This window comes from Tenrec ecaudatus, chromosome 10 (assembly GCF_050624435.1).
Source record: "Tenrec ecaudatus isolate mTenEca1 chromosome 10, mTenEca1.hap1, whole genome shotgun sequence".
Taxonomy (NCBI): Eukaryota; Metazoa; Chordata; class Mammalia; order Afrosoricida; family Tenrecidae; genus Tenrec; species Tenrec ecaudatus.
The window spans coordinates 51,121,699-51,136,674 of NC_134539.1; the positions used below are offsets into that span (position 1 = coordinate 51,121,699).

At 58.6% G+C, this 14,976-nt stretch overlaps 1 protein-coding gene across 4 annotated transcripts in view; it reads right to left on the reverse strand.

Moving 5' to 3' along the window:
* WHRN (whirlin) overlaps positions 1–14,976 on the reverse strand; it is a 95,466-nt gene continuing 80,490 nt past the window's right edge. For 2 of the 4 annotated variants that reach the window (XM_075560375.1, XM_075560373.1), the window contains 5 exons: positions 6,510–6,581; positions 4,679–5,216; positions 1,800–1,978; positions 1,025–1,147; positions 1–842 (listed from right to left, as the gene is read on the reverse strand). In XM_075560375.1, coding sequence (XP_075416490.1) covers positions 660–842; positions 1,025–1,147; positions 1,800–1,978; positions 4,679–5,216; positions 6,510–6,581 — 1,095 coding nt within the window. In that variant the 3' untranslated portion in view covers positions 1–659. Of the gene's footprint in view, positions 843–1,024; positions 1,148–1,799; positions 1,982–4,678; positions 5,217–6,509; positions 6,582–14,976 lie in introns of all 4 variants that reach the window. The other 2 variants (XM_075560374.1, XM_075560372.1) reach the window with 1 other exon arrangement.

Consider the following 14,976-nt stretch of genomic DNA (forward strand, 5'->3'; position numbering starts at 1 on the left):
TAACCTTGTTCAGGTTTCTTTATTGAAAAATTAAAGTTGTAAGCTCTGTATATAAATACACTGATGTTGCTGGTCACCTGCAAGGCCTCTGGGATGGGTGGAGGGTTGGGGGAAGCTGGCGCTCTGGGGCTCTTGGCAGGGGGGTGGGGGTGGGGCAGCAGGAAATAAATAATAAATGCCACGGGGTATTGATACCAGAGCCGGGGGCAGGGTGTGAAGAGGGAGGTGCTTGATACTTATTTGTGGCACTAAAGGTCCTGTAGCCCCCCACTCTCGCCTGGGGATGGGGTCCACACAGTTTCATTGTGACCTTTCTCCAGAGAGAGGGGTGGCCTGGGTCCCAGAATACCCCCTGCCTAACCTGAATGGGCCAGGTTGTGGCAGGTCTCCACCAGAGGTGCTGAGATCCAGACGCCACACCTCATCCACCCCTACAACCCCATCTCACAGTCCACATGGGGACGGAGTGCCTACTGTGTACTGGCACGCATCAGGGCCTGGCTAGATCTCGGCTGCCCAGCTCGGCTCCAATGGGCCTTGAGATGGACAATGTCTTCCTGCTACTCTGGCCACAGCCCCAGGCCTTCTGAGTGTGGGAGGGAAGAGGAGCCAGGGCCGGGGGGCCGGGCAGTGGTGGAGCGGCGTGGGGACCTGGGGCCCTAAAGCATCACGTTGAACTCGGTGACCAGGAAGTCAATGGAGTCTCGGTCCTTGGTCTTGAAGGCCTCAGCAATGATGCGGGCGGCCTCCCGGTGCTCCTTGCCACGAAGTGTCAGCCCATTCACCTCCAGAATCACGTGGCCCACCTTGAGCTGCCCACAGTTGTGAGCTGAGCCGCCTCGCTGCAGGGAAGAGACACCAAGCAGGGAGGGGTCTGTGGGTGGCTGGGAACAGGGCCAACCCCACCGACCAGGCGGCTATGATCTGCACCTTTGCCTGGATTAGGAAACTGAAACCCAGCAAGAGCAATGGTGCAACGAGCCCAGAGCCACCTCTGGGGCTTGCAGGGCCCATGGGGACACACCTGAATCGTGACGATCCTTGGCAGGGGCTGGCGGGTATTGGCACCACCCTCGATGGCGATGCCCAGGGTGGCCGCGCTCTTCTTCACACGGACCAGGGTGGATGTAGGATCCAGGAGACCAGGCTGTGGATGTGAGCAGGAGAACATGGACGAGGCTGCCTTGATGGACAGGCCTGCCCGGGAGGCTGGGCTGGGCATGACACTCTCCCTGGGGCCACCAGGGCTTAGCCACAGAGCTGTGTGGGAGTGCCAGGATGCGCCAGGCCCCCAGCTTTGTGCTGTGGGCACTGCTGGGGACTGAGGCATCCCTTCTGAGGCCCCGTGGGGGGCTTTGCTGTGCTGGGATCTTTGTGGGAGCAGACTGCAGGGTCTTTTTCTCTCCAAGTCTCCAGAGGGGATTTGAACCACCAAGCTTTTAGTTTGCTCTCCTGCTGGGCCCTGTAACCCCTACAAGACAAACCCTGAAGGCTTGGGGTCTGAGAGGTTTGTCTGAGCTGGCCTGGTGATGGCTCCAGGGCTCCCGCCCTGGCTTGCCCACCTCCAGACACTGTCAGCCACCACAAAACGTGAGAACCGATGGGACCTGAGCAAAGCCCACCCCCAATCTCACAGCCTCATCACCCAGGGTTAGTGGCAGAGCTAGGACTTACACTGGCCCTACGACCCCTAATCCAGGGTTCTTCCCAAGGCCCACATCCCTCCAGGGATGGAGGCTTAGTACCTCCCCTGGGAGTCAGGCCACGCTGAAGCCTGGCCCCCTAGCCTCCCCGCTCACCGGCTTGGCGGCCCCCTCTGTGGTCTTCTCGTTCCCAGGCGGCTCCTTGCTGCTCCTGCTCTTGGTGGACGCCATCTGCCTGGCTCCACCGGGCGCCCTGGCCTCCGTCTCACCGGCGTCCACTCCACTGTCTTCACTCAGGGTCTGCCCGCTGTCGGACAGCTGTGAGAGCGTGGAGGCTGCTGGGGAAAACAATGGCTCATGCCGCTGGGTCCAGGAGGGCTTCCAGGAGGCAGTGATGGAGCTAAAGTTTAGAAGCAGGGCTGGGCAGGCGAGCAGCTCACAGGCAGAGACAGCAGGAGTGACAGGAGACAGCCCTCTCCCCACTTAAAGCCCCGCCCCCTCAACCAGGCCTGCCAGAAGCCGGTCACTTATGGGACTGCTGCCCGGACTGCCCAGTCCTCCGCCTCCTCCCAGTGATTGAGCCGGATGTCAGACATCACACGCGGCCCACGGGGTGTTTGCTCAAAACACAGGATGCTGCTGAATTTCAATCATCAGCCAAGACAGTCAGTTTAGGTTTCATATCACCACGAAAAGCCTAAGGTTCTCAAAAAACTAAAAAAGACAAAGTCAGGCCTGATTCCACGCAGGCCCCCTGAGCGAGGGGCGGGAGTGGGTTCTCTGGTGCACCTGCGTGTGAGGCTCGAGGTTGAGAACGAACACGACAGAGTCAGGTAAGTTGGCCTGGTCAGCGGCAACTCCATGGACTGGCTGCGTAGCTCTGAGCAAGGTGCACGCACGGCCTCTCTGTTCTTGTTCTAACCCAGGGCCAGTAATGACTATCCAAGGGACTGTCCTAAAGAATAACAGACATGGTTCAGAGTGGCACAGACTCCTTGGCTGCACAATTACTTCCTGTGCCACAGTGTTTCCACCTGTAAGATGGGGATGCTCACACTGCCAAATCCCCCTGTATATCCCTGAACACGATGGAGCACTCGGTAGTGCAAAGTTATGAGAAATTCTTACACATAACCTAAGACCTAATGAGTCACTGGGCCTGGGGGATCAGGCCTACAGTCTTGGGGGACACGAGGACACGTGAAGTCCACAACGCCAATGCACTACAGGCTACTTTCCGGGGGAAAGTGCCTGGGGTATTAAAAGCTCGTGAGCAAATTGATCAAGGATTCTCGAGGATGGGAGGGTGGGAGAGAGAGGGAGAAAAAGAGGAGCTGACATCAAGGGCTGAAGTAGAAAATATGCTTGATACGACTGATGTATAGAATGCTATAAGAGCTGCAAGAGCCCCTAATAAAATGATTTAAAAATGGTTTTTAATAAAACGAAGCTCATGAGCAATAGCCATGTAAGCTGCAAGTATCAATCTCTCCCCGCCCAAATGAAAGAAGAGTGGTGACATTTAAGGACATATGGAGGCACCTTGTCCCGTGGACTAACAAACCAGGCGAGCATCAGCCTCCACAACAATGAGACCAGGAGAACTGGACGGTGCCCACTCTGCAAGGTTCCCACGAGACGGGCCTGGATGGAGGGGAGGAACATCGCTATGGAGACCCAGCAGGGTCAGACTAAGACGGGTAGAGTCCTCAGGTCTAGGGCCCTTCATCACCCTTCAGGTCTGGAAAGGAACTCGCCACCTGTGTAACGCTCATCAGCCAGGGAAGACGATAAAGGGGACGCGTTACCCAAGGACAAAGCTCGGGGGATGGAAAGCGGGTAGAGGGAGGAGTCGGGTACGTGGTGGTACCTGGAGGGGCTGCCATGCGTGCACGGAGAACAAATGTGCACAAGTCACTTGGGAGGCCTTCACCCAACAATGGACAAACAACGTTTACAAGAGCGTAGCCACTTCCACAGGGGGGGGGGGGGCTGTTTAAAAGTGAGGTGAGCGCCGGGCCCTTGTCAACAGTCAACTAGTCTCACGAGGGCGGCGGTGGCTGGAAGACTAACTGAGCTCTCACAGACAGACAGCTGGCAATACTGGTGCTGCACAGCTATTGGCTCGGCCTGGTGTGTGTGTGTACCCCGAGCAGGGCCTGGTGGAGAAGCAGGCAGTGGTGGGGATTTGATCGTCCCGGGCCTCTGTACCACCCTGCTTCCTCCTGCTGAGCTACTGCGCGCAGGGGCCTTATGTCCTGGCCTTGGCTGGAATCTCAGTCTGCCTGCTGCCACAGAGCAGGCCCTCATCTGCTCCTGGGCCTGCTGGGTCTCCTTCTGGGGTCACAGGGACACCCACATATTACTTTGCCCACAAGATGGCAGCAGAAGCCAACAAAACACACTCACTCGGTTTCCCCTGCCCCCACCCCCCACCCCAATCTCCTCAGTTGGACATCTACTGGGAAATCTGGGGCCATGGCTTTGGCGGGGTCACACCAGGTATCAGGAAGGTTCATCCTGCAATCAGACCCTGCAACCCCAGGTCAGGAGAGGAGCCAAGGGCGCAGGGACTGCGCTTTCAATGCTCACTGGTGCCCTATGCCTGTACACTGCCAGGCCTTGAGACAAGAGAAAGCAGACGCCCCTGTCCACCACCCCCAGTGAGTTCCAGTGTTGCTGGGGTGACTACAGGGGGGTCACAGTATGGGAGCCCCACCCTACTAGCACTCCTGCAGGGTAGTTGCAGTGGATTCCCCAGAGCAGGGGCAAAGCTGGCTCAGTGAGGGAAGCAATGTGGCCAAGTCACAGCTGTGAGCAGCAGGATCTCATTCACATTTGCGGCTCTGCCTCCAGGCCCACCTTAACGGACTCCTGGCTGCTCGGACCCTGAGCCAGAAGACCCCTTGGGGAGCCCTTGGCTTGACCCCTCTTGCAGGCAGAAGAGGGACCATGAGAGGGGCTAGGACTAGCCTACGATGACACAGCCCGGGACCCCGGGACCTGGGCTCAGTGCCCTCCGGGCCCCTACTCACCTCTGGCCTGAGGCAGGGCTCTGACTTCGTTCACGTCCGGCTCGCTGTCGGGGCGGTGCACCTCCACCATGACAAAGTGCTGGTGTGTGCCCGTCTGCTCTGGGGGGCTGGAGGGCAAGGGCGGCGGAAGGCAGCCCCCAGGAACTGTGGCCTCTACAGGAGGGTTTTTCAGGTGGGGGGGCGACTGGACCCGGGGGAAGGGACCGATGGGGTGCTGGTTGACCAAGGCCAGGTGGGCATCCAGTGGCCTCTTGGCGCCGGGATTGGCAGGGGAGATGGAGGCATAGATGGGGGAGGAGGGCGCGTCCTGTGTGGAGGAAGCCCCCGGGGAGGGCACCATGCCTGCCGGTGGGCTGCGGTTCCTCGGAGCGGAGAAGATGATGCCCGAGTGGGACGACTTGCAGGGGGGTGGCTGGAGGTCCTCGCTCCCTGGCTTCCTTGGCTGGGCGAGCGAGTGGCCATGGCTTGGGGCCAGGGGTGGCGAGGGAGGCGGTGGCTTGGAGGTCAGCAGCCCCTTGGAGGTGGACTTGATATCATCCTGCCAAGAGACCCAACATGAGTAGCAAGAGTCAGAGCTCATGGTGGCTTGGGCGAGGGGCGGCCCCTGGGGCCCGAGCACAGCCAGGCCCGGCTGGAATTCGGTTCCCCGTGATCTGCGTGTGGCCATGCCGCTCTGAATAATGCAATGCCCCAGTGGAAAACGGCTCACCTGCATCTCGGCAGCTGATAAGCGTCAGGATCTTGGCATGGGTCTCTGGGGGAAGGCATTGCTCCCTTTGGGAATTGAAGTTCTTGGCATGGGCTAGGGCTTGTCCCAGGGAGGACGCCTTAATTAGAGGTGGGTGGACGAAGATGGGGACAGGGCATTTCTTTGGCTTTTTTTTTTTTGGTGAGAGAGTACAGAGGCAAAGGGACAGCATTTGAAGCCTTTCTTCATGCTTCTGTCAGGGGACTGATGACAACCTCCAATGGATGCCATGGGATCCTCCCTCTCCTTTTCCAAAGTGCCTACCATCCGTGTCCGTGACTCATCCCCCAGCTTCCCCTCCAACCTTCTCAGCTGCCAGGGTCAGCCTCATCTCACACAGACACGCTGCTTAGGGGATCACTGTCTGCTGGGGGCCACGGTGGAGAGGCAGGCGAGGCTGCCGTGTGGCCCTGGACAGGGCACGCCACCTTTCTGGGCCATAGGAAAATTGCACCTCCCCAGCAGAGTGATGTGGGGATTCCATTAGCAGGTGCATGGCGAGGGCTGCGATGCCTACCTGTCCTCTGCCGATGGCAACACTCCTGCCCCTCGGCCTCCCTTCTATGTGCTCTACATACGCCCCCTTGGTGACCCCTTGGTGCTCACCACAGGCAGCCACACCCTGGCCATCCACTCCCGTGCCATGGACAGAGACAATATGGCACAGAGAGGTTACGTAGCCTGCCCAAAGTCACACAGTGTATGTCAGAGGGAGGGTCTGAAACTGGGCAGCCTGGCTGTGGGTGTCCATGGGGCCTGGGTGCTGCCATCCCAGTGACTGCTCCAGGCACATTCAGCATCTTCTCTGCCTCCCCAGTTCTCCCACACTGGTCACTATGCGTCAGCACCCACTGGGAGAACGTTCCCACATCGCAGCAGGGGAAGCAGACTCAGAAAACAGGTACACAGCCTGGCAGTGCGACCTAAGTGCACCAGGAACAAGCTGGCTGGGGCCCAGCTGGAGGTGACCAAGCCGACAGGCTGAGAACTCCCCAATAGAGGCTCTGTCCTCCTGTCCATGCCCCCAGGCTCCAGGCTGGCCCTGAAGGGCGGAACCCAGCAGGGGGTGAGAGCGGGTCTTACCAGGGAGACATCTGGGAGGGGGTTGACACTGCCCTGGGCAGCCTCGCCAGTCTCCTCCAGGTCCAGAGTGTTCTAGAAAAGGAGCAGTAAGCACGGTGAGTATGCATCAACCCAAAGGTGAAAACTGGCTTGTTCTCCAGGTTACTGCGTCTATGGGACGTGGCGACCCCTTCACATGGGCATGAAACTCTGGGCACACCCCGCACCTCACTTGTTGGCTCAGACTGGCATCAAGTCCTGACAGTCATTTGGAAACTCATTTGTGCCTGCGGCTTTCTGATGATTTTTTTAGACCCTCCCCCTCCCCAGCCTCACCCCTGGAATTAGCTGGAAATGCCGTGGGCTGTCTCTGGTCCCCTGGAGCTGAGCCCAGAACCTTGCTGGCAGCTGCCTCCCCACCACCAGCCGATGGGATTCAGGGGAGGTGTGGAAATGCCTAGGTGGAAATGGGAGAGGATGGAAAAACATCTCTCTCGTTTTCATTTTATGGTTTCAATCTTTAAATGGGTGGTTTAGGGCTTAAGGGGGCATGATTTTCCCCAAACTGGTCCTCTCTTCCTTCCTTCAACCCCTGGGACTAGCCTGATGTGCACAGTCCCCTCCCACCCCCATGGGCAGTGAGCTGCTCTGGGGAGGCGGCTGAGATACCATGGTCACTGCTGTTACGAGTGGGGATGAGGGGCAGGCATTCAGTGGCACAGGGGCCCCTCAACAGTCTCTGCACAAAAGGGACTCAATCGTGATTTGCAGGGTTTAAAATAAAGGAAAAAATACACAGTTGCAGACGATGTGTTCATATATAAACCGATGTGTATGTCGAATGCCACATCGAGAGATTATCAGCCTTCCGCCACCTCCTGCCACCGAGTTGACGCCGGCTCACGGCAACCCTACGACGGGTTTCTGAGGCTTTGTAAATCATGACAGGGAGCAGACAGTCTCCTCTTTCTCCGGCAGAGTGGTGGGTGGGATGGAACCACTGACTCTGTGGTTATCAATCCAATGTTTGTCAGTTTCCCAGGGTGGTGCAAATGGTTATGTACTTGATTGCCCACTGAGCAGCCGGGGGTTCAAGCCCAGCCAGAGGTACCGCTGAAGAAAGTCCTGGTGAATCTACTTAAATTTTTTTTAAAGTCACAAAAAAACCCAACCCCTCAATGCTCTACAGAGAATGTTCCCACTGTGGCACAGAAGGAGGCCACCAGGAGCCCAAACAGCTGCAGCAGCAATAGCAACCGGGGGACACGCAGTGCTCCCTTCAGAGCTGGGCTGTCTTGTGGGCCTAGGATTGCAATGCACTTCTATCACCCACAGCTGGCTCCCTTCCCCAGGATAGGGATCAACACTGAGCAGGCTCTGGCTCCTGACTGGCCAGAGCCTGCAGATACAGGCGAGTGCATACCGCCCGGCGCTCGGCTGATGGGTGGACGAGCTGAGCAAAGCAGATGGGTGTCTGGGACCCCTGAGAGGGAGGGGATTGGGTAAACCAGGACAGAGACAGAGGATGCCCAAGGCTCTCCGGGCAGCTGGGCAGAAGAACTGGAGCTGACTGGGCTTCAGCCTGAGGGCGGAAGGTTGCCATGGAGATGTGGTCAGAGATGTGGTTGAATTTGCCTTCTAGGCTTCCCGGTGCTCACTCCCTCCCCAGCCACACTAGCCCCAAGACCTGCTGTTGGCTTGGCCTCAAGCAGTCTGCCCGTGTCCCTCCCTACGGGCCAGGCTGCACCCCCATCAGCTCCTTCTCCACTCCACTCGGACATGTCCTTCTCCGTTAGGTCCAGCCAAGCAACCCTCCTGACTTTCTCTCTCTGTCCGTCTTGAAATACCAGGCGCAGAACATCTCTCCCCACTCCTAAGCCTCCAGGAACCCCCCTTCTCTCTTGGTGGAGATTCTAGGTGCACTCACCAAGCTTCCAAATGGATGGGACCCTTCTAGCTGAGCTTCCACCTGGATGACTCCAGCCGCAGGGCCTTTGCATATGCTGCTCTTGAGGAGCACCCTCACCGAGGCCTGCCTGCGCTGACTACACAGCACCCCATCACCTCTCTTCCCGTGCCCCTGCTGAGCTTTCTGTTGGAGCCTTTATCATGTGATGTCACACTGTGCGCTTCTCCCGTTTATCCCCCAGGACCTACATGCCACAGCAGCAGGACTTCCGGCTGCTTGGTCCTCACTCTCTCCCTGTCCCACCATACTCCTCAGGCACCACACACCCACCCCCTTCTCCCAAAACCTGGAGAAGCTTTGAGTATTCTTTGCAGCTTTGAGTATTCGTGTCTTCGATGCACAAGCAGGGAGATCCATGAGACCGACAAAATGCCTCGCCCTCGGGCTTCTGGGAGAGCTGCTCATACCCAGAGCTTCGGATCCCATCCTCAAGAGGCTGCTAGGACAATGGCGGTGACATCTCCTGCCTCTCAGGACACTGCTGCTGAGAGCTCCTGGGATTCCTGGGAGAGTGGGGGACCTGGGAGGGGGCGACTGGAGCCTGGGAGTCTCACCCATTGCTACAGTCGCACCAGCTCTGGCTTTGTCACCTGAGGCATCGGTGGGATCACATCCACTTCTGCAACTCACAGGTGAGTGAGGGTAGGGACTTAGCTGTGCTTCATCTTCCCCCAGCTGTAAAATGGGGGCAAAAGCAGAGCCTGCCAAGGAGCTTGGGACTGGGCAGTGACAGTTCCAGCTTCCACAGGAGGCACAGAGAGGGCAGAGAGGCCTCAGAGCTCTGGCTACTGCCTCTCCCCACCTCCTGCAGGTGGCCCTGGGGAAGTGGAGTGGGGCTCAAGTGTGACCAAGACCAGGGAGCTTGGGTCATTCATTGAGCGAATCAACACGTGTTCCTCAGGCAGCCATGGCTTTTGGGGGGAAGCTCGGTGGGGATGCAAAGACAAAGGGGTCAGAGCCATGCACACCGCAGCTGCTCCCAAAGCCTTGCTCAGGGTTAATGGCAGGGCTGGCAGAAGGAAGGGACAGAGAAGAACAGCTCCATTTCTCTCCATGGAGCGGCTGTGCGTTGGAACCACCAACCTTGTGGTTAGCAGCCCCCCAACACGTTACACCACCCAAGCTCCTGACCACTCAATGGCAGCTTGGAATTCTCACGCAGGTCTGGGTCATGGGAACCTGCTGCCGCAGCCTGACCCCAGGACACTAGGACACAGAGGGCTCCCAGAGGCACGCTCTCAGAGAAGACAGATCTTGCTGTCCCCTGACCTCCACAGGCGCCATTCTCTGACATTAATGCTGGCCTGGAGCAGAGAGAGGAGGCTGGGAGGGGGTGGGGCTGGAGGAGGGAGTGGGGCTGGAGGAGGGAGGGAGTGGGGCTGGAGGAGGGAGTGGGGCTGGAGGAGGGGGGCCTGAAGTAGAGCGAAAGGCAGCCGGCACAGACCCGTCTCCATCTGCCAAACCCAGACGCTTGGGCGCAGAGTCCTGAAGCCATGCTCCACATGCCCTGGAAATAGCTGCAGACAGCAGGCTAAGAAGCCCGGGGATGCGTCAGCAGAAACAGCTCTGCCTGGAGGATCAAGGTCAGGGATCTGGTGGGAGCTAGCTGGACGGCACAGTCTGGCCACTTCCCCGCCCCACCAGCCTGGGGCGACCGCTACCCTTTGCACCCACTGAGGTCAAAGCATAGCCTCCGTAGGCCAGGTGACTCCATGAATCCTGCCACACATGGGACCCTTCATCCACTTTACGGAGGCTGAGAGGAAGGTCATCCACCGAAGGTCACATAGCGATGGTGGGGCAGGAAGCAGAACCTCATTCAAGATCTGAATCCATTCATATGCCAGGCCACCCAACCCCCACCCTGAAAAAAAACCCCTGCTTCCCACAAAAGCCAGCCTACCTCCAAGACCTGCTGCCAGTGCAGTCCCATCTCCAGCGGGCTACAACCCCCCCACCCCACCCCATCCCCACAGGAAGGAACATCTCTTTGTGGCCCATGGTGGCCCAATCAGGGTCCAGACAGCCCAGGAGGAGATAAGGAACACAGGCAGGTAGACTCCTACTGCTGGAGAGGGGTGGGGGAGGCAGCTCAGGCCTTAGGACACTGCCCAGCTGCTACCTGGGGGCCTGGGTCACCTCACTGAGTCTCCTCCCACCTTCCTGCTCCTGCCCAATTTCCAGGTTTCTGGGCCTCTCCTGCTCATTACAAAGGAGGCACTTGCTCTTAAGTAAAGGTGCTATTTTCAGCTCGTTGTTGTTTGTTCTTTACACTGCTGTTACCCAAAAGGCTCCCCGGGCCCCTGCCCCAAATGGGGCCACCTGGGCCCCATTCATTCTGCAGGGAAACTGGGGGGCCGAGTACCCTTCTGGAAGGTGATCAGCGGGGCACCAGATTTCCACACAAGGGGTTGCCAGAAAGAGGGAGACAAGGTCAAGGGCAGCAGGTGAGGTTTGGAAGACAAGACCCAGAAAGCCTTGCAAGGAAAGAATCAATCAGCCAGAGGGACAGAGAAAGAAATCCTAGTGCCCCGCCTAGCCCTGGGGGTGGGGAGAAGGCAGCGACCCCAGAAAGAAGAGGCAGTGTTAGGGGTGAGGAATTGGCGCAGTGGTGCTCACCAGAGTGAAGGGGTGGGCCCAGTGGGCCGGGTGGGGTGTGATGGCTCCAGAACCTGAGCTGAGAGCAATCCTGGGCTGGACAGGCGGGGTCTGACCCTCCGGTTCTCCCAGCATGGGGTAGGAGCAGAAGGCTGCGGGCTGGAGGGGAGGTGGGAGGAGTGGGCTGGGAGAGCCCATGCTCACTGGTGGGCTGAGATCGTGAGACCCCCCAGTACTAGGCCAGCGCCTCACCCCTCTCTACCGCATCCACTCCTGCTAGGCTACGTCTGACCACCAGATCACTAGAGGAGGGTCCCAGGGAAGTGATGCTGCTTTCCAGCAGTCCCTGCCTCCCTGCCGTTCCTCCCCACAGGCTCAGAGTGCATTGGGAGAGAGCACTTGGGCCCTGATGGCTGGGTGGCCCAGGACTCCAAAGATAGGACTGGAGGGGCCCTTAGGTGCAGGCATGAGTTGCCAGGGCTCCCTGGTGGCACGCAGGGTGTTGGTGAGCCTGGCTTGGGCAAAGGGTTCATCATCAAACCTCCAATTGCAGCCCCCTCCCCCGACCCCCTGCCCACTCCCATCATGAACACAGAGCAGCAGTATCTGTGACAGCCACACTGTGGCCAAGGACTTTTCACATCACGGGCCAGGTGTGTGAGCCTCCCCCCGGCCATCTGTGCACATCTCACCTGGTGATGGCAGCAGTCCCTGGCCCACTGCCAGGCCTCCACCTGAGCACACTTATAAACAAGCAGGAACCCTGGTTGTGCTATGGTTCTTGGCTGAGAACCCAAAGGTTGAGGGTTCGAATCCACCAGCTGCTCATGGGAGACCCGTTATGGCAGCCTGAAACCCTGAGGATTCTCTGTCCTGCAGGGATGCTGGACGTCAGGAGGGAGGAGGTCCACAGGCTGTAATAAAGCAGCACTTGTTCTGAGAGTATGTTTCCTTAAGCTGAAAACTGTACTTTGTTACAGGATGTAGCATGAAGAGAGAATGGGATTTTTCTACCAATGTGATGAAGCCTCCTCACACGTGTAATGTTTCCTCTGTAATCACATGTATCTTAAATGCTTTAACAGGTCAATTTTCTCAGAAGGAGCCCCAGGCTTCACTGGAGAGAGGTTCAGAAGGAAGCCAGGCCTTAGGCCGGCTTCCCCTCTCCCACTGGGAGGATCCGGGCTCAAGGTGCAGGGGCCGGCCCCTGAGGACGTGACTTTTTTGGGTGGGAAGTGCTAGCACCCGACCCCAAGTCACCCAGGCACACACTTACAGCTACAGAGGCAGGCAAAGGCTGGCGGGCGGGAGGAGCCCATATCACAGGACTAGGTGGAGCCGTAGCCGCTCTGCGGACCCTTGGTGCTTCCAGAGAATGTCTGGTCCTGGGGGTGCAGGGGGTGGAACAGGACACATCCGGCAGGGGCTGGGGAGGTGCGGTGGGGGTGTGCCAGTATGAGCCTCGTTGTGGCCCCATGGCCACTTGGCCACTCCTGGATGGCAGACAGGGGACCAATCTACCTGTGAGCATGCCTGGACAGCTCCATCTACAGCAGCCCCTCTGGGGCACCCTATCACCCTGCTCCTCAGAGCCCCCTCCACAGTGTAGGGGAGAGACCCCGAAAGGTATGATAGGTTCCTGCTGGCAGATGCATGCATGCACGCACACACACATGCATGCACTCTGGACTTGCTGTTTGGTCTCACCCCACCCTCTGGCCCACTAATCAGAGTGTGACCCACATAGCTATTCCCACCATTTGATTCTAGCTGCCTCTCTGGGAGAGCCATGTCTCTTGCTTGGCCCTGCTGGTGGTCAAGGTACAAGCCTGGCACACGTGCGGTCTCAGGAACTGCGTAGAGGAAGAAGCAGAGGGAGAAGCGCATGACTGCGGGCAGGGAACTGTCCTTCCTGCTCACCTTTGGCCCGGGCAGTCTTGCTCAGGAGAGAATTCCCTAAGCCCACCCCGGGCGGACCTACGGGAGAACTACAGCAGGAAGAAACGAGGACCCTGGGCAGTGTGTGCCCGGCTTCTGGGGAAAGCTGCCTTGGCCACCTGGGCTCTCTGCAGCTGGAAGTTTCAAGACAGGCCCTAGCCCCTGCCCCCCAACCATGTCACTGGGCTGGAGACCAAGGGGGCAACCACACCCAGCGCCCCTTCCTACCCTAATGCCGAGGGGGAACCTGCAGGACAGGGCCCTACCTCAAGCATCCCTGGGCAGGCAAGAAGAAGACCTTTTCAGATACATCGGAACCTGGCGTACAAAATCCTTCCGAGCCAGGTAGAAATGACACCAACCAGGGCAAGCCCTAGCTGCCAACGCCTGCCCTCTGTGGGTGGCATCTACTCTGTGGGCGCAAGGTTGGCTCTACAATGCGTACAGTGGTGCCCTGACAACAGAATCGGCCCCTCTGTGGCCCCCCCACCTCACTGTAGCTTCACCACCACCGGTTTTACCAGTCGATTGTACAGATGTGGAAACTGAGGCTCAGGGCTCAAGTCACCTGCCCACAGTCACACAGCACCTAGGTGGGTGGGCTGCCCGGGGTGAGGGATTCACAGAGCAGCCCTACCTGCTGCTTCTGGCCCCGCATGCCATGGGGGCTGCTCCCCTGGCCAACAGTTTTATGGGGACATAAAAGAGGTAGAAAAACACCCCCAGGGCCAGCCCTGTATTCGACAAATGGAGAATAAACACGATTTGTCAGCAGGGCGGCTGCATCTGATTCCCTTTGATGGATGGTGTCTGGTTTGAAGGAAGCGCTGGGGACAGGTTTAACCTGGGACTGCAGCCCACACAGCACGAGACAGGCAACTTGGGCTAAGTGGAAACTGGCTCCCTTTGGGGCTACCAATTGGGGCATCTGGGTCACTGATACCAGATGCCTGATGCCACCCTGCCGGAACGTGAGAGCCAAGCAGTCTGCTACCACGCAGACGACCAATGTTTGCATGCACTCCTGAGGGTGCTGGGGAGGGTGGTGTGATCTCCATATCTGTCTCATAATTGATTCCTGAGCCCCCGGGAGGGAAGGAGGTGGCTCCTGTGTCCTGGCAGCTTCCCCATTTTCTGGGGAAGGCAGATGCCGGAGCAGGCTGGAGCCGTAGGACGGGCCTTAGAGCAGCATCAGCAAAGCCATTGTGGCCGTAAGGAAGCAGCACCTTTGGTGATTGTCCGAGGTCTGGGGAACCACGTGTGACTCAGCATTGCCACAGCCAGAACTGACGGGTGTGTGGCACTGTCACCTGGCACTTGGTGCAGATCAGGACTTTCCCTCTATGCAAGCTCTCTGGGGGAACACAGCTGCGGCCCTTGTCTGAACACGCAGAGCCCCGCTAGGCTGACAACTCCCAACCGACAGAGTTGGCAGCGCCTTGGTAGTCTGCTTTAGTTGTACAGATGGGGAGACAGAGGCCAAGAGCAGTAGAGGGGCTTTCCGGGGGGTGGGGGTGGGCGGGGGAACCCAGTGCATGGAAGAGAGAGTGGAGGAAGAATGGGGGCTGGGGTGGGGTGGTGGCTTCCTGGGTGGTAGTGAGGCTGACTGGGTCTCAGGCTGAGGCCTGCTGGGTGCATAGGTAGGGCTGAGCAGGCAGAGCTGGGCAGCTGCAGGGGCTGCCACCACCTCTCTTAGCAGCCTGGGCTGCAGCTTCCCCCAGGCCCCTCGCAGCCCACAGTCGAGATGGGCTGGTTCGTGTGCATGAATCTTTTCATCTTGGTAGAGACCCACCCTTGGCTCCTCTCTACAGTAACCGGGTCCCTGCAACAACACAGCCACGCCCACCAATGCTCCAACGAGCCAGTGGCTCCCACCCCACTCATCGAGAACTGACATCTGCAGCATGTGAACCCCAGAGCCCCATGCAGCCTCACTGGCCTCTACTTCTCAGACACCCCTGACATGCACTGACCCCAGGACAC